Source organism: Pteronotus mesoamericanus, unplaced genomic scaffold (assembly GCF_021234165.1).
Source record: "Pteronotus mesoamericanus isolate MK-2021 breed Mesoamerican mustached bat unplaced genomic scaffold, CSHL_Meso_final scaffold_408, whole genome shotgun sequence".
NCBI lineage: Eukaryota > Metazoa > Chordata > Mammalia > Chiroptera > Mormoopidae > Pteronotus > Pteronotus mesoamericanus.
This window is the reverse complement of record NW_026555315.1, coordinates 5,045,139-5,069,230: the sequence shown is the minus strand read 5'-3', so window position 1 is coordinate 5,069,230 and position 24,092 is coordinate 5,045,139. Positions and strand designations below refer to the sequence as shown.

The 24,092-nt window shown below is 56.3% G+C and overlaps 1 protein-coding gene across 2 annotated transcripts; it reads left to right on the top strand.

Moving 5' to 3' along the window:
- Positions 1-779: 779 nt before the first annotated feature.
- DNAI2 (dynein axonemal intermediate chain 2) lies at positions 780-19,139 on the top strand. 2 transcript variants are annotated; one of them, XM_054592937.1, is made up of 13 exons: positions 780-918; positions 3,843-4,036; positions 5,683-5,844; positions 6,801-6,922; positions 7,773-7,915; positions 8,773-8,886; positions 10,819-10,958; positions 11,817-11,939; positions 14,120-14,343; positions 15,986-16,121; positions 16,400-16,546; positions 17,597-17,821; positions 19,035-19,139. In XM_054592937.1, the coding sequence occupies exons 2-13, from the start codon at positions 3,854-3,856 to the stop codon at positions 19,137-19,139; spliced, it is 1,824 nt and encodes a 607-aa protein (XP_054448912.1). In that variant the 5' UTR covers positions 780-918; positions 3,843-3,853. The 2 variants fall into 2 exon arrangements, with proteins under 2 accessions (XP_054448912.1, XP_054448913.1); XM_054592938.1 differs by lacking the exon at positions 780-918 and having other exon boundaries at positions 3,851-4,036; positions 19,053-19,139.
- The last annotated feature ends 4,953 nt before the right edge of the window (positions 19,140-24,092 follow it).

Here is a 24,092-nt window from a genome sequence, read left to right as displayed (position 1 = left end):
CTTGTAACGGTCATTGCTCTTAATGTTGCTAATAATAAGAAGCATGCATTGAACACCTGCGATGTACCAGAGACTGTCCCAAGTATTTGTTCATTGTTAATCAAACCCACAATAACCCTATGGGGTCACTCATTTTGCAAATAAGCCAACAGAGGCGCAGAGGGTAACTTGGAGCAAGTGCCAGAGCGTCAACCCAGAAGCCCAGCTGGGTGCCTTTGTGCAAAGCTGAGGGGGCGGGGCAGTGGCCCCACAGCGGGCCGCTGCCGCTAGCTCTGCCATGGGTCCTTCCCGTTGTGGCCATTTGGTCAGACTGCGGATTCTTATACGACCTGCGAGGGCAGCTTGGCAGCAGAGAGGAGGCTGGGGTTATAACTTCCACGTCGTGGATGAGGACACTGAAGAGTGGGTAGTCAAACGACCTGCCAGGTCACAAGCAAGTAAATGAATACCAGAGCCCGGCATCACCAACCAGGGCTCAGGGCTCGGAGCACTGACTACAAATCGGCGTTTTCTCCGGATCCTGCCCAGCGCCCATTTGTAGACTTGGGTAAGCGCCTTGGCAGAGCCCCTACAAACGTTTATTGTCACCCGCGTGTGGCTAACTCTCGCTTAATTTCCCTCCTAACTCTGGAGGCCTCCAGAGGAGAGACGAGGGAACCGCGGCGCTTAGGTCTTTCCGGGCCCCGAGGTCACGTGCTCCACACCCCTGCGCCGCAGCGTCCCCCGGCCGGTCAGGTTGCTAGGCAACGGGTCGACGCCGCGGCTCGGAGCCGTTGGAGCGGCGCTGGGGAAGGCCCTGCAGCTCGCGCGTTCCCCCGGCAGCCCGGCGGCAGCAGAGCGGACCCAGAATACGGGCGGCGCGGGAGAACGTCTGCGGCTGAAGAGGAGAGCGGAGAGTGAAGGCGGGAGCCTCAGAGGGTAATAATCACCGAGAGAACGAGGAGTTCCTGCTGGGGGCGTCCTCCGGGGATAGCTCCGCCGGGTGGTGGATGTCAGGACTAGCGCTCTTAGGGGGCCCTCCCCGTTGGCCCTCGCTGCCCTCCGAAGTTCCTTGTAACGGCCATTGCTCTTAATATTGCTAATAATAAGTAGCGTGCATTGAGCACCTGCAATGTACCAGGGACTGTCCCAAGTATTTATGTTCATTGTTTTTAGACGCGGGACCCTGCAAGTGCTCAACACCTTGCCTCCTGCACCCCCTACTGCCAGTCAGCAGTCCTGCTACGCCCTGCCTCCGGGAGGGGGCGGGAGGCCGCTGCAGGATTTAACAGCTGAATGGATGGGAAATACAGCCTGCGCTGGGGTGGGTGGCGCGAGGGTGGGCGTCCAGAGGAGAGCTCGCTGGTGAGAATGGAGGGAAGGGCACTTACAGCGGCTGAGCACCTAGTGGGCGGCAGGTCCTGGAAATGCACCGGTCCATCTAGTCCTCAAGGCTAATCACCAATTCAGAGCCAGACGGGTCCGGGTCCTGGCTCTGTCTGCACTTATGTGCTCTTACCTTTGGCAAGGTACTTGATGTCTCCACGCACCGGTTTGTTCATCTGCAGAATGAATTGTGGTAACTGTTTGGGGGGAGGGGGCTCGCAGAGTGCCTGTGGCCGCGTTCACAGCGCGCCCCGCAGGTCCTTAAAGATTCTGGGTCTTCATCAGGTATATGAAGTTCAGATATTTCCTCCAAGTCTGTGTCTTGCCTTTTCATTTTCTTAATGTTGTCCTTTGAAGTGCAAAAGCTTTCAATTTTAATGAAGTTATTGTTTTTTTCTTTTATGAACTGTGCTTTTGATGCCACATATAAGAAATCTGATCCAAAAAAGCCTTAATTGGGGTCACAAAGATTTTCCTCTATGTTCTTCTACCTAAGATTTATGGTTTTTTGCTCTTACATCTATGCCTGTGATCCATTTTTAGTTCATTTTTGTATGTGGTGCGAGGTAGGGGTCCACAGTCATTCTCTTACGTGTGAATGTCCAGTTATCCAAGCACCATTTTCATGCTCAGCTAGCTTGTGAGTTGCCTTAGTACTTTTACTGAAGATCGGTTGACCATAAAATGTAAAGGTTTGTTTCTGAACTCTCAGGTTCGTCCCATTGATACATATATACATCTATCCCTATGCTAGTACAACAGTGTCTTGAATATTCAGAGAATATTCAAAGAAATTTAATATTGTTTGCTGAAAAAGTGAAGTAATGAAACTATAATTAGAACTAATACAAAGCATACAGTTGGTACTCATAAAACCTGTGGATTCCTAGCAAAGTCTATGTAATTAGATTTTTTTTAATAGACTCATTTAAGAGTGCCCCAGAAGGCATTCATAGATGCCAACTGCAGTACAAAGTTGCTTGGTAAAGCAAATGACTACTGTAACATTTCTGTTGCATTTTTTAATCTGTTCCCTAAGTTTAGATATTTGTCTATAGGGTTTACATAAAGCAGGGAACATGTCCTCCAAGCATTTTTCTACCAGGTCCCTTTATCATTCAAAGATATCCGCACCTGCTCACAGGTGACAACCTTCGGGTGACAAACTCTCAGGTGTTGAAAGGCCTCCGATGTGAGTCCTACCGTGGCAAGACTCTTGTAGAATCAACCTTCCTCCTGCCCCCACCCCCGTCCCCAGCCACTCACCCAACGGCTCCCTCCCTCGCCCCCGGCAGGCCCCACGGCCCCACAACCTGAGCCCTCAGGGACTTGCCACCAGAGGCCCGCGTTCCGAGAGTTAGGAGTGGCCAGCACAGGAACAGCTCCGCGCAGCTCCACAGCTGGCAGACCCCATCCATCAGGTGACCGGCAGTTTAAGCCAGTGAGGAGCATCAGCCCCCCTAGAGTCTGCTGCTGTGAGAGGGGTTAGAGGGGTCTGGGTCTCTTTTGGGCCGAGAGGAGAACGTTTTGTGAGAACTGTCCACTGCATTTTTAAGTCTCCCAAGCAGCACCAGTAAAGAAAACCCTTCCTTGCATTGCATCCGAGCACTTGCTTTTTCCACACTCTTCCCAAGCGTGTCAGGTCTCAGAATGACTGAGTGAGTGGCCCGGCCAAGGTCAAGCAGCTGGTGAGTGTCAAGGCGAGAACTTGAAGTCCAGACCTGGCCCGGCCTGCTTTCCAGTTCCCCGCTGTGCCTTTACAACCCATAGCACAAATCAGAGGGTTTCTCGAAGGCCTGACTATTCTGCCTGTTGCGGAAATGGTCCGGCCTTCCCTCCTCCTGTCCTTGGCGGAGTGGCATGGAGGGAGGAGGTTCCAGGGGGCTGCAGAGGGTGGCAGAGGGTAGAGTCCGGTAACCTAGGACTCTGCCATGGGCGAGCCTTTGGACAATCCGGTGGTTGAGTGGGACACTTTCTAGAAAGGCCCAAGGCGCTCAAATTTTTGTGCTGTATAATCAGATCCAGTGCCAGGCAAGAAATTTAGCCCAACATAATCACCATCCTCCTGCCTTTCTATAGACATATTAGCTCAGTAAAAACTGGATCTTTTCAAGAGCTTTGTAGTTGGGCAGCCCAGCTCTACCCAGCTCTACTTACCATCTCTGTGATCCCGACATCTCTGAACAGCTCTGAGTATTGGATTCCTCCCAGGTAAAATGGAGATTTTATGGTCCACTCAGAGGGCAGCGGCAAGGGCTGAGCAAGATAATGCCTAGCACATCGTCGTAACTCAGTGAATGATTTCTTAAAATAAAGATTCAGCTTCTGGACAAATCCCCTAGAACCCCTCCCCTCAACCAGATTGGGGACCTGGAGCCGTGTCCCCACCCCCGGCAAGGCCCGTGGGCCCCGGGCAGCAGCAGCCAGGCAGGCCCCCCGACCCCCCGCCACTGCACACTCTCCCTCTGCCCCTGCAGCCGCCGCCACCATGGAGATCGTGTACGTGTATGTGAAGAAGCGAAGCGAGTTCGGGAAGCAATGCAACTTCTCCGACCGCCAGGCAGAGCTGAACATCGACATCCCGCCCAACCCCGAGCTGGCCGAGCAGTACGTGGAGCGGAACCCCGTGGACACAGGCGTTCAGTGCTCCACCAGCATGTCGGAGCATGAGGTGGGTCCCTGCCCTGGGGCCTGGCCAGTGAAGGTGTGGTCTGGGTGACTTCCGCCACCTGGAAGCCAGGTAGAGAGGACCAATGTGGGCGCTGGAAACGTGGGGGCAGGCGCGCCCCACGGAGGCCAGGTCGAGAGCAGACGCAGCGCCCAGCAGTCCCTGGACCAGGCGAGTGCCCGTCAAGATGTTCTCTCTCCCAGGGCCTCTGGCCTTCCCTTTAAGACTCTAGCGTCGCTCAAAGCATTTGGTACAGAAAAAAGACATGTTCTGAGAGGGTGGAGTTTTGTTTTATTTTATTATTATTTTTTTTCTTAGAGAGAGAGAGGAGGGAGAAAGAGAGGGAGAGAAACATCAATGCAAGAGAGAAACATTGAGTGGTTGCCCCTCACACACACCCCGACAGGGGACCCAACCTGCAACCCAGGCGTGTGCCCTGACCAAGAGTTGAACAGGCGACCTTCGCTTTGCGAGGCAATGCCCAACCAACTGAGCCATGCCGGCCAGGGCAGGAGGGCGCAGAGATTTCTCCCCACAGTCAACCGCCCAGCTGTGAAAAGGGAAGGTTGCCGTAGAAAGTTCTGGTCAGAGGGACCCCCAGATAAGGGAACTGGGTCACGTTGCTGTTCAGTCTCCCAGCGAGTTCCCCGCCTGTCTGAGCCAGATGGTCAGCTCCTGATTATATCAGGAACTGCTGAGAGAAAATTAGATTGAAGGCGATAACCCATTTATCATGTCCCAAATCAACCGAGTGAAAATCACATTTGATTCAATCAAAACACGTGGTGAATGGGGTGAATGGCTCCAATAACTCACAGTTCAAAGGAACGGCAACGGCAGGTCTTGCTTTCCCAGGGCTAATTGCTGTCACGGAGACCAGGGCCATTTGGCCATGGCATAGAGATGACGGCCACAAAGGCCACACATCAGGGTCTCCTGTCAGCAGCTCTGCCCTGCGAAGACGTCTCCCTTTTGTGGGAGCTGCTTAAAAACGGACAGGGGAGGGAAGGGACTGCCGCGGGGGCACGGGGTTTCCACTGGGGGTGACGAAGACGTTCAGGAAGCAGAGAGCGGTGTCGGTGACACAGCGTTGTGAATGTCCCTAACACCACTGAATTGTGCCCTTTACATATTTAAAGCGGTGAAATTCATGTCACATGTATGTTACCACAGTTTTTTAAATGGGAAAAGATGGAAAGGAGGCAAACTGGTAAGTTTAGGGGGTAAAACTGTTTCCACCCCCCTCCCTGCCACGGAGAGTAATGGGCAAAGCAAATCCAGTCTTGGCTGTTCCTATGTTCCATTCCTGTGACACCGTGGGTGGCGGGGCAGGGAAGGAGGTTCACTTCTTTTTCCTTTGGGATCTTACGGAACAGACGGGTGGGGCCCCGGTAAGGTCGGAAGTGGGTTTTCCATGGCCAGAGCATCAGCTGCAAAGCTGCTAGCCCCACACAGTGGCACGTGCATGGTTGCCTGTGGCCCCTGACGACCAGTGACCACCTTCCTGGTCCCTGAAAACCTTGTGGTTTTGGCCGAAGACACTTCATCGGTCCATCCCTGAGCGCTCAGGGCCTCCAGATCCTGGGTTGCAGAAGCGGCTGCGTGCTCACACCAGAGGCAGGTGTACTCACCCGGGGTTCTCTGTTCAGGCCAACACAGAGCGAATTGAGATGGAGACCCGGGGTGTCAACCACATCGAGGGCGGCTGGCCCAAGGATGTGAACCCCCTGGAGCTGGAGCAGACGATCCGCTTCCGGAAGAAGGTGGAGAAAGACGAGAACTACATCAACGCCATCACGCAGCTGGGCTTGGTGAGGCTCCCTCCGGCTCCAGCGGCCAGAGCCGCGGCTATCACTCCGCGTCCCCAACCCCATGTCAAGCCCCGATGTGCCTGGCCCTGTGCTCAGCTGCTGTGGCCACACAGGGGAAGACCACAAGCTACCTTAGGGACCTTCTGGCTGGGCGCGGGCAGACAGTCCCCCACAGCCGACCGGAGGGGAAGGTGGGGAGGTATGGAGGCTGAACAGGCTTTAGAAAGAGTCTGAAAAGTAGCCCTTTGGGCAAAGAGAACCCCCAAGAACCCCACCCACCAGCTACCTACCAGTAGAGAACATTTGTTCATTCAACACACTTGGACCAAACTTCTGGAGCCAGACACAGTAAAAGAGTACAAAAATAAAACTCACATACACCCTGCACCAAAGAGTTGATAATCCACCAGAGGTCAAAGACAAATACAGAGAGATCACTTCAGAATGTAGAAAGACATGCTGTAGAAGAAGGGATGACTTGCCATTTTGCCCCATAATGAGAGAGAGTTGATTTCCTACTGAAGGGATCGGGAAGGCTTCCTGGAAGAGGTGGCACTTGAGCTTGGGCTTTTCCCTGATGGACATTTGGAATAATGGGACGGGCTTTCTGGGTGAAGGAACCAGAAGATGGGTGCTATATATGGAGTCACAAGTACTTCTGTTTGGCTGGAGCCATGTTTCTTCACCTTTTTTTCATTGTTGTCCCCAAGGAACGTTTTTAGACATGCTTTTCCTAATTGCCTCCCCCCATGAAATTTCAATGCCACAGGTATGCCAAGTATCTGTTCATGTACTGTATGTACATCTGTGCTTTGTACATAAAAAGTAATATTATTTTACCACTGAGAACCAATTTTCATCCTGTTGGGCGTGATGCTGTCTCACTGAAAATGTGTGAGCTGGAAGGGCGCGGAAGGACCGCCCTTTACCACTGATAATGCCCGGTGTGTCCTCAGATCATGGAGCACTGCATCAAGCAGAACAATGCCATCGACATCTACCAGGAGTATTTTGATGACGAGGATGCCGTAGAAGTGACAGAAGAGGCCCCTTCAGCTAAAACCATCAATGTTTTCAGGTATTGCTATAGTTAGGCACGTGCTGGCCAATCCCTGTCACCTCTGTGGGTGGGTGTTTCCAAACATGACTCCTTATCGAGCCCTCTGTGCTCCCGGGTTGATCTGGGGCAGGGCAGCATAGCGCCCAGCAGCCGAGTGGTCCCTACCCTGGGGGCGGGCCCGGTTGGTGGGAAGGGAGGACGGAGGCTGGCGAGAGAGGACGTGAATGCGCAAAGCTGTGCGCAGGGAGGACCGAGTCACGCGGCAGAAAGCGAGCGCGAAGTGCTGAGCAGCAGCGATCCAGCTCCCCGCGGGCAGTAGGACCCCGTGCCCCACTCTCAGGAGAGTGGACCTGGGAACAACCTCTAAGGACAGCAGCTTGACGGCAGGAATTATCACACAGAGACACGTGTGTGACAACACTGTGCATGAATGGATCACAATTTATCCACTCACTGAAGGACAGTTTGGTTGTTCCAAATTTTAAGAACTAAGAATAAAGCTGCTACAAACATCCGCATGCAGGTTCTTGTGCGAATGTAAGTTTTCCACTCATTAGAGCAAAATACTGGAGCAAGGTTGCTGAATTCTGCAGGCTCCCTTTTATTTTCCTATTAATGAGAAATCAAGCCTCAGGCTCAAAATGTTCAGCAAATAAAAACAGCACACTGGAATTTCATATTTTCTTTCCATTGTTTTCATTTTTATTGTTAGCTTTTATTTATGGCTCTTGAGATTGGTGTTCTGATAAGTCTCATAAACTTTGTTTCTGTGTTTATGCTTAAGTAGGTTTGAAAATTTTAAAGAAAAGAGTAAGTAAGACATTTGGGGGCCTTGCGCCACAGCTTTCCGCCCTTTGCTCCCCCGAAGGGACCCCCAGGAGATCAAGCGGTCAGCCACACACCTGTCCTGGCACCCCGATGGCAGCAGGAAGTTGGCAGTGGCCTATTCTTGCTTGAATTTTCAACGGGCACCGGAGGGCATGAGCCACGAGTCCTACATCTGGGACCTGGGTGAGAACCAGAAAGGCCCAGTGGCCAGGGAAACCTGAGGGAGAGGGCCAGGGGAGCGGCAGGCTGGGGGACCCCAGGGAGGGACGGGCACCAGGAGGAAGCCTCTCATTCCATCCCTGTTGGGGGTTCAGGTGCAGTCAAATCAGGGAAGCAGCAAACCCGCTTCATTGCCAGGTCTGTAACCAGGGCCTTCAAGACCATATCCCATGCGGTCCCAATTCTAGGCCCCTGAAGAGAGTATCAGCTAGAACCACATCAGGAGACTGAGAAGGGACCCACGGGGGAAGGGAGAGGACTCACCTCCGCCCTACCTTTCCAAGTGCTTGACCTTAATTCATGGCAAATAGGAGCAGCATGCCCCGCCCCCAAGCACGGACCATTGTTGACAGAGGGGCTCACTCCAATGGCAAAGCCTGGCAGGAAGCAGGCGATGGTGGGTGTCACGCTCTCCCATGTCCCTTACTGTTGTCATTGAGAAAATGAACGTAAGCCGTTAGTAGTAGGGGTAGGTGCCAGGCAGAGATCTGGGCACTCTGCCCTTGAGCAGCTCAGCGTGCTGTGTGGTGGGCCGTCAAACCCTCAGAATACAGACAAGCAAACCTTAGGCTCAAACCCTCCTCCCGCACCAAACCTGGGAAATGGACTTGAATTACAGTTACACGCGCACACACCCACAGCTGCGATTCCCCAAAATAAAGCCATTAGAAGAGCGCTAGGGTCAGACCCTGGCCGTGGGGCCCGGGGTGGCAGCCCCGGGAAAGGCTTCCAGGCCACCCCCCCAGCCCCCGCTGTTTGGCCCCTTGCTCTCCTTTCCAGGCCTGGTGGGATATTCTGAGATTTTCCCCCCTGCTCTATAGAAAACCCCAACAAGCCCGAGATTGTCCTGAAACCGCCATCTCCTCTCATCACCTTGGAGTACAACCCCAAAGATTCCCACGTGCTCCTGGGAGGCTGCTACAACGGGCAGATCGGTAAGCGGGGCTGGGTTCTTAACCGCCAAGCGCCTTGGTGCAAAGACCTTTTTCACCGGGCAAGCTCTGAGTCCAGTCGACTACTGGCAAGCTTGCAAGTGGGGTCTTCACGGGGAGCCACCAGGCAGGTCTGAGAACGACAGTTCTTTGGACAGGAGACCTGACAGAGCTCCAACCCCACGGCGCCCCTCCTGTGGCTGCCGGGCTACGGTCTCCCCAGGAAAGCGGGGTGTCGTTTTTTCACAGCTCCCGTGGAATGGAGAGCGTGGCGTCTTACATAGGACAAGTTAAAATGCAACAAAACTCACTGTTCTTACCAAGGGTCAGCTGTTTTTCTTGACGCAACGCATTTTGGACTCCTGCAAGCCTCTGCCTAATTTCCAGAGTTCTAAAAAAGTCTATTGTGACTGTTTTTTAGTAAGTTTTCTCATTACTTTTATGAAAGAGAAGGTTTTCAGAGGTCCTTGCCCCACTATCGTTGCTGGTCGCGCACCCAGAAAAGCGAGCCTTTGAATTGCTAGTGAGATCGGGAGAGACCCACCCACGTGGACGCTGAACGCCCCTGGCTGCTCTCCACCGCTGTCCCTGGAGCAGCCAGTTGCTCACCCCGCCCCGTCTGCACCCCAAGCCAGACTTGGAGGCGGTGGGCATGAAAGGGCTCCCCACCCTCCTGCCTCCAGAGCCTCTTAGCCTCCCCTTCTTCTTCCGGGGGGCAGGAGCCAATTATGACTGGGCCAGTTCTTGTCAGAAACGCTCTGGGGCCACCGGCCGACACCGCTGATCTCCCTCTCAGACCTGCTGCCGCCTTCCTGGGGAAGCCGCCAGGTCAGGGAACAGACGCGGGCTCCTCTAACCCCCCTGCCACGTCCCCAGTGCCAGGGCTCTGAGAGCCGGAAGTGGAGCCACGCTGCCATGTTTTATTCAGGAGCCCTGCCTCGCTCATCATTCAGTGCCCGCGCAGTGGCTACCCTGTGCCTGCTCGGGCCAGCCCGGGCTCCGGGGCTCCGCCGCCTGTAAGGACCGCCACAGCGGGACCCACCCTTGGGCTCTCCTTTGCCCAAGCAGAGCAAGCTCAACTGAAAAAAAACCCTTGCCAGGCCAGGGTGGTGCGGGGCGAGTGCTCTAGACTTGGATTCCGTAAATCAACGCTTAAGGGCCAAGTACTTCTGTTGTTTGTCTCACAATGTCAGCTTTCCTAGAAACAGCTCTGAGTAACAGGGCGGGTCCTTGCTGTTCACTTGTGGGAAAATGGAAACAAAATCTATTAGGGCAGAAAGCAGATAAGCTTTGGTGTTTCTGGTAAAGCAGAAGAGGTGAAACACTAATAGGGGTCGGAGTAAAGGGCGAAGCTGCCTCTGCGACTTATGTTTTCCCATCAGAGGCAGCCAAGGCACAGCGGATAAAGGGAATGTGTTTATGCAGCAGGAGACATGCACCAAATGCACGTTTACTTTCGGGAGCTTCTCCCTGTGGCGGAGGCGCTCCTCTCTCTCTGCCTAGCTCACTCCATCCCCGGCTCTTCCTCTGTCTTCGTTCCCTCTCCCCTCCTCCAGGAAGCTCTCCTGGACCACCCTCTTGTGTCCCCCACCGGAGAGATTGCATCATGGGCTGTGTTTGCAGGGCCCCTTCCTGCCTCCCAGGCACAGTGCCTGTCCTATTCTGAGCAGCTTCCCCAGGGCCCAGGGTGGCACTCAACGCTGGCAGGAGGTCAGCAGAATGAATGCCACGTGCACTCTGGGAGCCTTTGCACAAAGCTTGTGTGGGGGCTTCAGGGCCCCACAGGAAACTCAGGCTGGTGTGAACCAGGCCCCGGTTCTAAAAAACCGCATACCTGCCAAACCAAGAGAAGCAGCACCCCTGTGCCCCCTTCTCCCCGTACCAGGAAAGGAGGCCTGCGCCCTCGTTCACCTGCCCCCGTTTCCTCCCCGCCAGCCTGTTGGGACACCCGGAAGGGCAGCCTGGTGGCGGAACTGTCCACCATTGAGTTTAGCCATCGAGACCCCGTGTACGGCACCATCTGGCTTCAGTCGAAGACGGGCACGGAGTGCTTCTCGGCGTCGACAGACGGGCAGGTACAGACGGGCAGGCCCTGACCGGCCAGGCGCCGTGGGGGCGGGGGATGGGCAGCAGTGACAGTTACCAGGTCCCCAGCCGGACTCACCACGGGATGTTTCCTTTTGCTTCTTATTTTTAAATTGAAAAACAGGTAATACACACACGCGGGACAAAATGCAACAGGTACAGAAGGGCCGGCGAGCCTTGCAGTGGCCCTCCCGGCAGGCACCCGGGCGCCCGGCTCCTCCGTCCTCCTGCAGAGACAGTCTCTGCGAACGGAGGCACACGCACGTGTCTCCTTCGCCCTCTCTTTGCACACCTTACACATGGACCGTTCTTCATTTGATGTATCTTGGAGATGATTTCACATTTCCTAAACCACTGCCCTGGGCCTGTTAAGGGCCGCAGTGGGTATGGGACAATTTATTTAAGTGGATGTTAATACTTTGTCGTTACCAAAAAATGCAGCAGAGTGTTGTTATACTCATGTGAAGGTACACCGACAATATCCGTTCCTGGCAGAGGGCTTCCTGGGTCAACGTGCATGCGCATTTATAACATTGCCCTGTTGCAGGGGGCCTGTGAGATGCAGGTGCTGGACCACACCTGGTGACTTTGACACAGCAGGTCTGGGCCGAGGCCCCAGCGCCTGGCTTTTGTGACGCTCATGCATGACCCTGATGACCAGACCGGCTTGGGACTGTAGACCAGGGAAGTCATTCTCAAAGCGTATTTGTCCCAGTGGGCTGTACACCTCTGTCGCATGCCCTGTTGACCACAATGACGGACGCCAGGGAGTTGGAGGAGGTGTGGGGGACATGAGCCAGGAGAACGGCAGGACCTCAGGTCTTGAAGTTGTCCCCCCCCACCATCAGGTCATGTGGTGGGATATCCGGAAGCTGAGTGAGCCCACCGAGGTGGTGATCATGGACATCACGAGAAAGGAGCAGCTGGAAAATGCCTTGGGGGCCATCTCCCTGGAGTTTGAGTCAACTCTGGTGAGTGTCCCTTCCTCTCTCTTCCCCTGCTTCTGTAGCCAGGGCAGCTGGAGCCAAGAGCGGGCGGTGGCTGGTGTATCAGGTGCTGGCGAGCCCCAGGCTGCTGCTTGCCTTGCGCCCTGTGCAGGTCCAAGGAGCATCTTCCTGGAGCTGGAGGGGCTTTTACAATGACTTGCCAGCAGGGGGCAGCAGAGCTTCCTGAGGAAGGAAGCCATTGTCATTCCCAAGAAGTTCCTGGCTTGGCTAGTGGCTGAGCTGGACAGAACGCAAGCTTTCAGACAGGGCCAGATTCCAGAAAAGCCCCCATTCTGTGTGAGAGGACCACCCCGGGACCAACATCAGGAGCCAGGCTCTGCCTCTGCCTTGCATGGGACCCTGGGCTGGTCACTGCACTTCCTGGAGGGAAGTACCGGACAAACCGTAGCACAGGCGTCATAACAGAACTCAGTAATGAGAAGCAACAGTAAAGACCAAAGGTGGACAGTAACGTGAATGTGTCAGAAGAGGGGAGCTTCTAGAAACAGCTAATGAAGACTCCCTCCAAAGGCGGGGGGCAGGGAGGAATCCAGCTTTCTTAGATGGCCCTTGGCTTGGGCTGGCTTCTGGTTTATGACTCTCTGAAGCCCAGTCCTGCACCCCCCCCCCACCTTGGAATTGCTACTGGTTTGCTCTTGGTTCCCGTGGCATCGTGTCTCGGCCCCTGAGTGGGGAGGTCCTCTGCCTCGCGCTTGCCCTGGGCACCCTCACCCGAGGCTGGGGGATGGACGCTGACAGGGTGAGGTGAAAGGCAGCCAACCCCGGGCACAGAGGTCGAGGAGGGAGGGCTCAGAGACCACTCTGCCCTGGAGCCAGGCGTTTCCGGGCCAAGCGCTAGACCTCGTGACTGTGCCGCCACCAGTCCGACCTCCCTCGTGCCTGTCACTGAGTGCACACCCTGTGCTGGACACTCGTAACTGCCTTATGGGATGTGCTTGTGGAATCACCTGTGACCATCTTGGGAGGTAAAGTTATTATCCCTGATTCACTCAGATAAGCCTCGAGTCTTAGTGAGGTCGAGCCGTGTGCTGCAGAACGTGAAGCTGGACCCCCTCCAGGGCTCCGACTGCAAGGCCCGGACCCCACCGGACCCGCGCACCCCGGGACCGCGGCTGGAGGCGTGACAGGCCATCCAGCTCTGGGGTAGCGCGTCTCCCCTGCCAGCTTGCAGGAGCCCTGTAGTCGTCTTTATTACTTACTTTCCAGGACCTCTTACGCTGTCTCCTCATTTTCCTTTGACCACCCAACTTATAGATGTTATTTTTTTTTAATTGTATTTTTTTACATTTTAACACGAAATTTACCATCTTAACCATTTTTAAGTGTGCAATTCAGTAGTGGTGAGTGCATTCACATGGTTGTGCAACGGGTCTCCAGCTCTTTTTCATCTTGCAAAACTGAAACTCTATACTATATATATTGAACAACAACTCCATGTTGTCCCCTCCCCCAGCCCTTTCTACTTCCTGTCCCTATGAATGTCACTCCTCCAGGTACCTCATTTAAGTGGACTCTTACGGTATTTGTCCTTGTATGACTGGCTTATTTCACTTAGCATAACATCCTCCTGGCTCATCCACACTGTGGCAGGCGTCAGAATTTCCTTCCTTTTTAAGGCTGAGTGATGTTCCGTTGTACAGACAGACCGCACTTGGTGTACACGTTCATCTGCCGCCAGACCCTTGGCCGCTTCCAGCTCTTAGCACGTGAATAACGCTGCCATGAACTCAGGCGCGCAGCGTAGCCCAGTTTTGCAGGGAATAGCTGGAGTTGGGGGAGGGGCTCTCCCAGACTCACGTTTTATATTACTCATTCAATCAATTGCTCGGCCTGTAAAGAGACATTCAGGACCTTTATGCCAAAATACCTCGTGGACACAGTGGTGCGGCGTGAAGAGGGCTGGCGATGAGCCTCCAGAGCTGGAAGAGTCAGGGGGGCCTCATTGAGCGCAGGGCCCTTGAGCACGTTGTTAAGAAGGGTGGGGCCTGATGCGGCAGGGAAGCGGGGGCAGCTCTCTAGGGGTGGGTGGGACACAGCCCGAGCGGAGGCTGAAACCGGGGGTCGCCCCGGAAGGCTGCTCGCCATGCCAGCCAAGTCGGGCCTGGCGTTGCGCGGAGGCTGCCACTCCTGTCGCCCCTCCACAGCCAACCAAGTTCATGGTGGGCACCGAGCAGGGCATCGTCATCTCCTGCAACCGCAAGGCCAAGACACCGGCCGAGAAGATCGTGTGCACCTTCTCTGGCCACCACGGCCCCATCTACGCCCTCCAGAGAAATCCGTTCTACCCGAAGAACTTCCTGACCGTCGGCGACTGGACCACCCGCATCTGGTCAGAGGAGAGCCGCGAGTCGTCCATCATGTGGACCAAGTGAGGGGGCAGTTGGGAGGTCGGCAAGGGATGCAGGAGGGTGGAGGGGACAGAGAGGGCAGCCCTGCTCAGGAGTGGCCTGAACATCTGCATGTCCACCCATAAAATGAAGAAAATGCCCCTCTCCAAACACCCATGCTTATGCCAGGAAGTGGCCTGATCCAGCCCCTTCACAGGGGAGCGCGCTGCAGACCGCCTGGGTCGGCGATAGCGACAGCCAGGAGTCCCTTTCCGTAACCCTCAAGACAACTCTAGGTGTAGGTGGCATTGCTGTCCGGTCACCTCATCGTTTGTGTGAGGGAACCGACCTTCAGGGAGGCAAAGCCACTTGCTCCCGATCTCCCAGTGGGCGACCACATATTGATTATCCATTTATATGTCCGTGGACACCCGGTTGCTTTCACCTCTGAGTTGTGACTAAAGATTCTATGATCTCAGGCACACAGTTTTGCAGTGAGTACCTGGAGGTGGAGGGCGGGGGGGGGGGGGCTCTTCCAGACTCACGTTCTGCATTACCTGTTCGATCATTTACTTTATCTGTAGTCACGCATGCAGGATCTTTATGGCAAAATGCCTCATAGACACTTTTTTTGAGGAACCTCCATACTGCGTCCCACAGTGGCCGCACCCATTCACATTGCCTCCAGCAGTGATCGAGGGTCCCCTTTTCCCTGCATCCTCGCTCGCACTTGCAATCTTTTGCTTTTCTAACAGTAGCCGTTATAACAGGCAACGTAGTATCTCGCTGCAGTGCTGATTTGCATTTCCCTGATGATGAGTAGTGCTGAGCGCCTTTTCATGTACCTGTTGGCCATTTCTATGCCTGTTTTGGAGAAATGTCTGTTCAGATCCTTTGCCCATTTTTAAGTTGGGTTCGTTTTTGTTCTTTCCCCACCCCCACCCCCATTCAATTGTATGAGTTCCTTATATATTTTAGATATTAACCCTTTATTAGATATATGGTGTACAAATATTTTCTCCCATTTCATAGGCTGTCTTTTTATTTTGTTGACTATTGCCTTTGCTGGGCAGAAGCTTTTTAGTTTGATGTCCTCCCACTTGTTTATCTTTGCTTTTCTTGCCTGTGCTTTTGGTGTTATATCCAAAAAGTCACTGCCAAGACCAATGCCAGGGAGCGTTTTTCCCTCCTTTTTACACTTTCAGGCCATACATTTAAGTCTGTACTCCATTCCAAGCTGATTTGTGTGCGTGCTGTAACATAAGGATTTCATGCTTCACTGCAGAAACCATTTAAAATAAAGATTAATCCGAGTGGGGAGTAAATACTGATCCCAGTATTAGGAACTCCTCTGGGCACCTCTTTCCTCTGCTTCTTTCGACGAGTCCCAGGACGCAGACCCAGCAACACGTGCCCCTCCCCTGGGGTTAGCTGCGCAGAAAGGCCAGCGGCCAGCCTGCAGGAAGGGCCAACCCCGAGCCCTCTGAAGTGCAGCACGTGAGCTCTGGGTGGGCGAGGCTGGCATGGCCGGAAGCTGGACACAGGAGGGACTTCCTGGCCAACACAGAGATCCCGCAGCCCAGGAGGGGCTGGGTGAGCAGAGCCGTGGCTCAGCAGCCTCCCCGTGCCTCCCCGCCCCAGTGGCCCCTGACTGGCGGCACCGGCCCCCCCCCCCCACCGCAGGTACCACATGGCGTACCTCACCGATGGCGCCTGGAGCCCCGTGAGGCCGGCGGTGTTCTTCACCACCAAGATGGACGGGACCCTGGACATCTGGGACCTGGTGTTCAAGCAGTGTGACCCTGCCCTCAGCCTGAAGGTCATGCACACGCCTCCCTTTGCATCCAGGTCCTCAGGCCCAGGTGGCATGGGCGACTGTGAGGCTGAACGAGGGGTGGGGGGAAGAAGAGGCTGGGGGCAGGGGGTCAGAGGGCCGCGACAGCCAGGCTCAGAGTGCGAACTTCACCCCGGGGGTCAGGGAGTTGCCGAGGCTGCTTGAAGGGGGCCAGGTGGCTGGCCTTTCCCAGGAGCCAGATGATCAGAGGCTCACTTTGCTGCTCCCTCCTTCTCAATGCGTCTGCCTGGCCCTTCCAACAGGTGTGTGACGAGGCCCTCTTCTGCCTCCGGGTGCAGGACAATGGGTGTTTCATTGCTTGCGGCTCGCAGCTGGGCACCACCACGCTGCTGGAGGTCTCGCATGGGCTGTGCACGCTCCAGAGGAATGAGAAGAACATAGCTTCTTCCGTGAGTGCGGGCGCCAGGGACGAGATGCACGCACGGTTGTGTCCCGCCTGGTCACTGCAGAGCAGGCCGGCCGGGAAACGTGTACGGCCGCTCCCTCTCGCCTCCAGGGAAGCGGGTGGATGTTCTGGGGAGGCAGCGTGGTGTCCTGCAAGGAACGCTGTAAATGGCGGTTGCGGGGCAGGGGTGGGGGTCTGAATCTTCCCTGGCTTAGTCACTAAGTAGCTAAGTGGCCTTGGGCAAGTCACTTTACCTCTTCAGGCTTCAGGTTTTCATGTCAATCAAAGTGGTTTGACTCGCTCAGTCTGTCTAGTTTCAAGCAATATACAGGGTCCGGCCCAAATAACACCCTTTTTTATTACAAACACGTTTATTACAAAATCCTAAGCATGTCATTCTGCAAGATAGCAATGCCGCACTCAAGCACACTCTACGGCATTTTAGGTGACATATGCAAATTGCTGTCCATCTTGTGCCCCACCAACCACACACCCAAGCAAGCCTTCTTCCTGCCGGACCCTGTATATTTTTTTGCGGCAAAACTTGTCAAATGAAGACTTAGGAGACTGCCCAGAGAGGAGACAGGTGGCAGGGGACGGCCCCGAAGATGGGACCCTGGGGGCCGGGACCCGTCACTAGCCCTCACGCTGGCAGGGAGCCCTAGAGGCACCTCCCCAGGACTGGGCGGCAGCCGGTGCAGAAACCCTGGTGCTGAGACCGAGGAGGGCCTGCTGGCTGTGCCTGAGCCTGTGGGCCCACCTTTGAGCTGGCCCTTTGGTGGCCCGGGGCCACCGTGTTGTACAAATGCAGGGGGCGTTCTTCACGCTGGCGCCCGTGTCCTTGGAACCCCTTAGAACTGAGTGACTTGCCCCCCTGCCCCCGCCACCTTCCAACCCGTCAACATTCAGCCCTCCGTCCTTGCCCGTAGCCCTGAGTCCAGGCCTCTTTGGGGGCTGCTGTGAGTAGAGCAAGGACCACCCAGCCTGGCCCCTGTGCTGGGAGCCCTGGCGGCCACCCTCTTCCCACGGGCCTCTCTGTCCCCCTGTGTCCCAGATATTCGAGCGGGAGACCCGGCGGGAGAAGATCCTGGAGGCCAGGCACCGAGAGATGCGGCTGAAGGAGAAAGGCAAGTCGGAGGGCAAGGACGACGACCTGAGGGAGGAGGAGTCCGCCGTGGACCTGCAGGAGCTGGTCACCAAGGCCGAGGAGGAGTTCTTCGACGTCATCTTCTCCGAGCTGAGGAAGAAGGAGGCGGAAGCCCTGAAGAAGTCCAAGCCTGTAAGGGGCCCTGGTGGGGCCCATGCTGGGGCGGGTAGGAGGCCTGGCACCGGGTTCCGCCTGTTTGCTGCTCTCCTGGGTGACCTCGAGCACATAACGTCATCAGATGAACCTTAATTTGTCCATCTGGCAAATGGGAGGCATTGCCTTCCTCCAGAGGAATCCTGAGTCTCCGGTTGGACGCAGGCTCCGTGAGGGCAGGAGCCGCGCTCCGTGCTGGTAGGAATCCTCCCCTTCCCCCCGCCTGCGGTGGGCGCCTGGCACACGCACTGAATGAGGATGGGGCTAAGGGAGGTGTCAGACAAGAGTGAGCCTTGAGGCCCGGGGCGGGGCGGGGACGCTGTGACAATGGCGGAGTGGAGGGCGCTCTGGTGTCACGGTGCGAGCCGTGCGGAGCTCATGTACCCATGGCCTGGCTCCAAGGCACTTCCTGGCTGTAACAACTGGATTGGCTGCCTCACTTCTTGTTCCTTAATTTTCATTTGGAAACTGAGGAGATATAAAAAAGGTGCCTGGTCACCTTCCAGGCCCTCTTCAGTGCCAAGGGACAGAGGAAGAGAAGGACGTGGTCATTCTGGGTCACTGCCGTGCAGGACTCACAGATGAGGTGCCACGATGGGGAAGTGCAATGAGCGGCACGGAAGGGAAGTGAACAAGGGAGTGTGTCCGTGTCCACGCTCCTGCGCAAGACCTGATGCGTCATTTGGGGGTGTGGCCCAGTACGGCATGAAAATGAGGGGCCCCTTGTTCAGAAAGTCTTGAGAATTTAAGACCATGACAGCAGAGCAGGAAAGCAGGTGTGGGACCTCGCGTGATCACGGGACTGGGCCTCTCCTCCCCCGCCCCCCCCTTCTGACTCTTGGTCTCTGAGCTTAGCCGGCAGTTCTGGGGTCAGAGCTGAGAAAGCACCGTGGGGTCCTCACGCTTGTTTCCAGTCCCAGCTACAGCCCTGTGAGGAATGCAGGCGAGGGGACCCTGGGGACTCAGGGGCCGCAGCCGAGGTCACCCGGGCGGCAAACGCCAGAAGCAGGACTTGCACCTGGGCCTGTCGGATGCCCCCGCGGGCCCCACTGTCCACACCCACTGGCTCTGAGCAGCCCCGGGCCCTCGTGGCTGGCACCTCAGCCTCCCGCCCCTTGGCTGCCTTTGGCCTCAGGGCGCGGGGTGGGTGGGGGCCCGCCCCCATCGGTGATTCTGCGCTGTCCCTCTCCAGCATCAGCCGAGTCTGGAGGGAGAGGAGGAGGCAGAGGAAGAGGAAGAGGCGGAGGGAAAGGAAGAGGCCGAAGAAGAAGGAGGTTCTGAAGAGACTCCAGCCTAGAAGGTCAGCCCTGCTGGCAGCACCCACACGTGGGTGCCTCCGTCTCCCACTGCTTGGCACTGCCTCGGCTTCATAAGTTGGGGCTGAGCTCCTGCCTTGAAGTGCCACTGGGGAAGGGCAGGGGGAGCAAGAGGGCCCTGACCCAGGCCCCACCCATCGCTGGCCCCACCCACTCACTGACCCCTGTCCCCAGCCACCCCCTGCAGGGGAGGAGGGAAGGGGCAGGGCTGGTCCCTGAGACAGGTGCCCCTGTCTCAGCCACCGCGGAACCTCCACCTCAGGTCTCACCTGGCCTCTCAGCCTGGCCCCGCATGTCCCCCTCAGCTTCTCTAGGGCTGCCTGGCCATCATTTTCCTCGACAAGCTTTCAAAGCCTCATCTGGGCTTGTCACAGCCACGTGGGGCCTTGGACAGACCTGGGGCGGGCAGGGCTTCCCTTCTCCCTGACCTTCCCTGTCCACCTGTGACCTGGAAAGAGAAAGCCCACCTGGGTTCAGATGTCTGTCCAAGCAACGCCCCCAGCCTGTTTACCTCCACGAGGGTCGGAGTAGGTCCAGGAGTCGAACAAGGCTATTCCTGTGCTCTGCAAGCCTTCTGTCATCTTAATTCTTGTCAATTAAAGCAATGAGGACAATGCTAACGGTTAGTGCTGCCTGTGCATCCCGCACGGGGAGTCGCGGGGTCCCTGGAAGGTTTGTTCTCTGACTATCCTTACTCTGCAGAGGGAGGGCCAGGTTCCAGGAGAGGTGTGGGGGGACTTGCCCAGGTCGCAGAGTGAACAAGGGGCCCACAGGGCCAGAAGGCCAGGCCGCTCACCCCCGGCCCTGAGCATCGGTCACTGTGGGCCAGGCCCCAGGCAGGAGCTCCGGTGGGCTGCCCTGAGCCCACCGCACCACAGAGCACTCAGTGGCCGTTGCCAGAGCGTCATAGGCAAGAGGGCATTCAGAGCAGCCTCGTCCCAGGAGAAGTCCCCAACCACCATTCATCCTGTGGGTGTCAGGTGATCCTGACAGGACTCTAAATGTCCTTTTTAAAATGCCTGCGTTGCAGATCTTATTGGGGGGAGAACCAGGGCCAGCCGCTCTTATGCCCAAAGGGGAAAAAAAAAACATTGAGCATCCACTGTGGCTAGATCTTGATAAAATAGTCTTGGCGGATCACGTTTATTGGGCACTTGAGCTTCAAAATAGCCCCAGAAAGGGTGCTGTCACCATTCGCCACCCCTGGGTCACAGGTGTGCCCAGTGAGACACAGAGACAGAGAGACAGAGAGACAGAGTGAGCGGCAGGCCCGGACTTCAGCCCCCAGTCCCGGCCCAGCGCCCACGCCCATCCGCGTCTATGCCCAGGTCTCCCCGGAAGAGGCTTCCAGGCAGAGGGTGGCCACAAGTCACGCATCCCTCCCTGTAAGGTCTCCTGTGATGGCTCCGTCCCTGTGTGAGGACACAGGGAGCCCCGGAGCCATCCATAGAGCAGTGGTTTCAGCTGGGGGCGATTTTGCCCCCAGTGGGGCACCTGGCAACGTCTGAGCGCGTGCTGGAGTAACGTGACTGGTTGTGAGAAAGCCACCGACATCCAGTGGGTAGAGGTCAGAGATGCTACTCAGCAATCTATAGTGCACAGGACAGGCCCCAGACAAAGACTGAGCCCTGACTTAGAGAGGAAAACCTGTCCAAATGAAACACGCCGGGAGAACGTCACAAGCTCCCTGCTGGCCCAGGCACGCTGATGGAGCTGCCAGGACGATGCGCTCCAAAGGAGGCTGTTCTTTTACTGCCGTAGAATTTTGGCTTTGGCTTGTACTGGGAAAGGCGGGCCCCCTCCTGGGGCCGGGAAACTTTTTGCTGTGGATACCGAGCGCGACACTGTGCTGTGAGGGCCTTTGTGGAGCGGGTGTGGGGGAGGAGAGGCGGGCCCCGCGGGTGTCACAGGGCCAGGGGCGCGCAAGCTTGGGGAGCACAGTGCCCATCACTGCTCGTCCTCACAGCCTCGACCTGCCCTCCTCATCGCCAGCCTCACACGGTTTCTCCCAAGGGGAGCAAAACAAAGCCACGAAGCCTCATGGCAGAACCGGAGGCGACTGGGGAAACCCCCGGCAGTGGGCGTGGAATGTGGAATGTGGAATGTGGATGACGGCCCGGTGCAGGGACACATCCAGGCAGGGTCGGAAAGTGGCCAAAGCAGCGGCCAGACCCACGAGTCCGTAGCACAGTTAGGTCTCTCCGGCCCACACACACGTGGGGAGAGTGTTCTTCTCTCGGACCTGCTCTGCTCAGCTGACCTGGTAACTAGGACACGTAACTGATGGCGCTTCAACTTGCTGTCAGACCACCCAGCGGGCCACGGCGGGATCGCTGTCCCACACTCCCTTCTGGGTGGCAGCTGGCTACCCAGGACAGGACCCTGCAGAAGGACCCCCTTGCCCTTTGTTAGAAACAAAAGAAAGTGTCCCTGGGGTCCAGAAGCCCCTGGGATGACGCTGTCCCAGGGGAGCAAAGGTGGCTGCTGGTAACCCACAGGCTCAGACTGGCACCCCCTCTTGGCTCTTCCCTGGCTCCCAAAACCACAGACCTAGGGGCCAGCGCGTCTGGGTGCCAAGGGCCTTGGGGATGGAGATGGGAAGACAGGCAGCGTGGCGGTTCATGGAGCTCCCAGGCAGGCGGGAGGGTCTGGGCTTTGACATCTGCATCCAGCGAAGGCACAGGCCCCAGATGGCAAGTGCCTGAGCATGTGCCAGGGCACGTGCCTTCGCTCCACACTGCGCCAGGCACCGGGCACCGCTCTGTTCTCCCGGAGCTTGTGCGCTAGTGGGAGAGACGAAGAGCCGACAAACGCCGATAAATACAGAATGACAGTTGTGCAAAGTGACCGTTTAAGGGAAAGTCCCAGGTGCTATGAGAGGGATAATAGGAGGAACTAACTAGACTCTATAGAGGAAAGGAACTGTCAGAAAGGCCTTCATGTGAAAGCGACAATGAAGCTGAGACCCTGAACGAGTATGAGGAGACTGGGCAGTACGTGTGCAGGTGCGCGTGTGGGTGAGTGTGTGGGTGTGTGTGCGGGTGTGTGTGCAGGTGCGTGCACACGTGTAATTATGGAGATGCACAGCGGAGGGGGCGTTCTAGGTAGAGGAGAGGAGACAGCTGGTGCTGCTGCTCCGTGACCGACAAGGAGAAGTCGCTGTGGCTGAAGCGCAGCCACCGAGGGCTGGAACGGACCTGGAGAACACGCAGGGACCTGACGGTCCGTGAAGGATTTTCACTTTTCTCCTAAGATCACTGAGAAGCAGGGAAGGTGGGGTCAGATGTGCTTTTTTTTTTTAAAAAACAAAAACCTCTGAGCTGGTCATGGATGATGGCCTGGGGGAGGCAGCCCTGGGGCTGGGTAGGGGGACAGACACAGGGTGTCCGGTGAGAAAAGATGGCGGCTTGGAGGGCGGTGGTGGCTGGAGTCCGCCTGCACCTCTGTTACTTACCTTGTGGGGCCGGGGGCGGGGGTTAGGGAGAGCAAATGAAATAACACATCAACAACACAACTGCGTTCAAAGTGAACACTCTGTCAGCTGCTGTTACCTTCCTCCCTCGCGCGGAAGCCTCCAATGTCCGTCCAGGACAGCCTTCCCCGTGGGCACCAAGCTCCAGATCAGCGGGAACTGCTCTGAGGACGGTTTCTCAGGATCTCTGCAGCATCAGAACCCCAAAGCTGGAGGGACGCTGGGCTTCTCCAGGGAAACACCCTCCGGAGGTGTTTGCTTCTCTTTCATTTCATCTCCCAAGCTCTAAATAGTCGTATGCAGCTCACAAGCAGGGGCCTTTGGTCCCTTGGGCCCTAGGGGTCGCAGGGCTTTAGGACGTGCTCAGAGCTCATCGAAGCCAGTAGGTTCCCACGGCAGGTGGGTTTGGAGGGAGGCGGAGAGTGTCACACATCTCTGATGAAAAATATTGTTGCTTCTGAGGAGTGATGGTCACCAATGGCACGCATGCTCTGGGGGGCAGCAGCGGCCTTTCATCAGGTGAGGGAGCTTTTTTTCCCCTGGAACCTTCAGGGACATGAATGAAGAGCTTAGTGTGCTCAGAAAAGCCGGAAAACAGGGAGGAGACAGGAAGGTGAGTCTGAAGGAGTTAGCCAGACAAGTGAGTGGGAGGCGGACCTCCGAGACGGAGAGGCAGGACCAACGCCCAGGGACGCCGGGAGAGGAGCCCCTTCAGGAGGGCGCACGTGCGTGAGCGCGGCCGGGGCAAGGGCAGGAGGAGGGGACGAGCCAGAGGTGAGGCAGACGAGACCTGGACCCCAGGTACAGGTCGGACTCCCAACGGAAGGCAATGGGGAGCCATGGCAGGGTCTTAAGTGGGGTACCGGCAGCGACCTGACTTCTAGAACAACAACGGTGTCAGTAGGTTGGCACGTGGAGACACCATGCAGGCTGCTGTGGCCATCTAGACGGGTCACAGAGGTACTCCAGCAGGGGTCGAGCCTCAGGATTTGATTGCAGAGGACGAGAGGAAAGAGGAAGTCAGAGAGGCTCAGAGGGGCTAGAGAGGATGGGACGGGGGAGGGGGAGGGTACTGACCAAAACACAGAAGTCAAGCAGAGGCAAGGCCTTGAGAATAACGTTGACTTTGTGACGAATCCCCACCTAAGATGGGCTGGGTCCTCCCGCTTAGAAGCTGCTCTTATTCTTACCACCCTGGGCCATCCTGGGTGGGGTTTCCGTACCCAGAGGGGCAGAAAAGAAAGAGAAAAACAGCCCAGGGACCTCCTGTGGGTGACCAGGATAGGTTAGGCTCAAGGTCTGAAATATAAGTTGGGAGGGTGTTTTTTACCCAAAGGACACACCTTTGAACTTACCTGATGCTCGTTGCTGCCATTTGCAACCTGGCCTCTGCGTGCAGCCTGGGTCGGAGGGCAGGACAAAACCCTGGGCAGGGGTTTTTGTTTCTACTAAGCTTCCCTTG

What these genes read in the sequence shown, in the direction of transcription:
- DNAI2 (XM_054592937.1), top strand. Translation starts at nt 3,854, where the DNA reads ATGGAGATCGTGTACGTGTATGTGAAGAAGCGAAGCGAGTTCGGGAAG. An exon ending in AAAACCATCAATGTTTTCAG is followed by an intron (nt 6,923 to 7,772) that starts GTATTGCTATAG and finishes GCTCCCCCGAAG; the next exon opens with GGACCCCCAGGAGATCAAGC. An exon ending in CTGCTACAACGGGCAGATCG is followed by an intron (nt 8,887 to 10,818) that starts GTAAGCGGGGCT and finishes CCTCCCCGCCAG; the next exon opens with CCTGTTGGGACACCCGGAAG.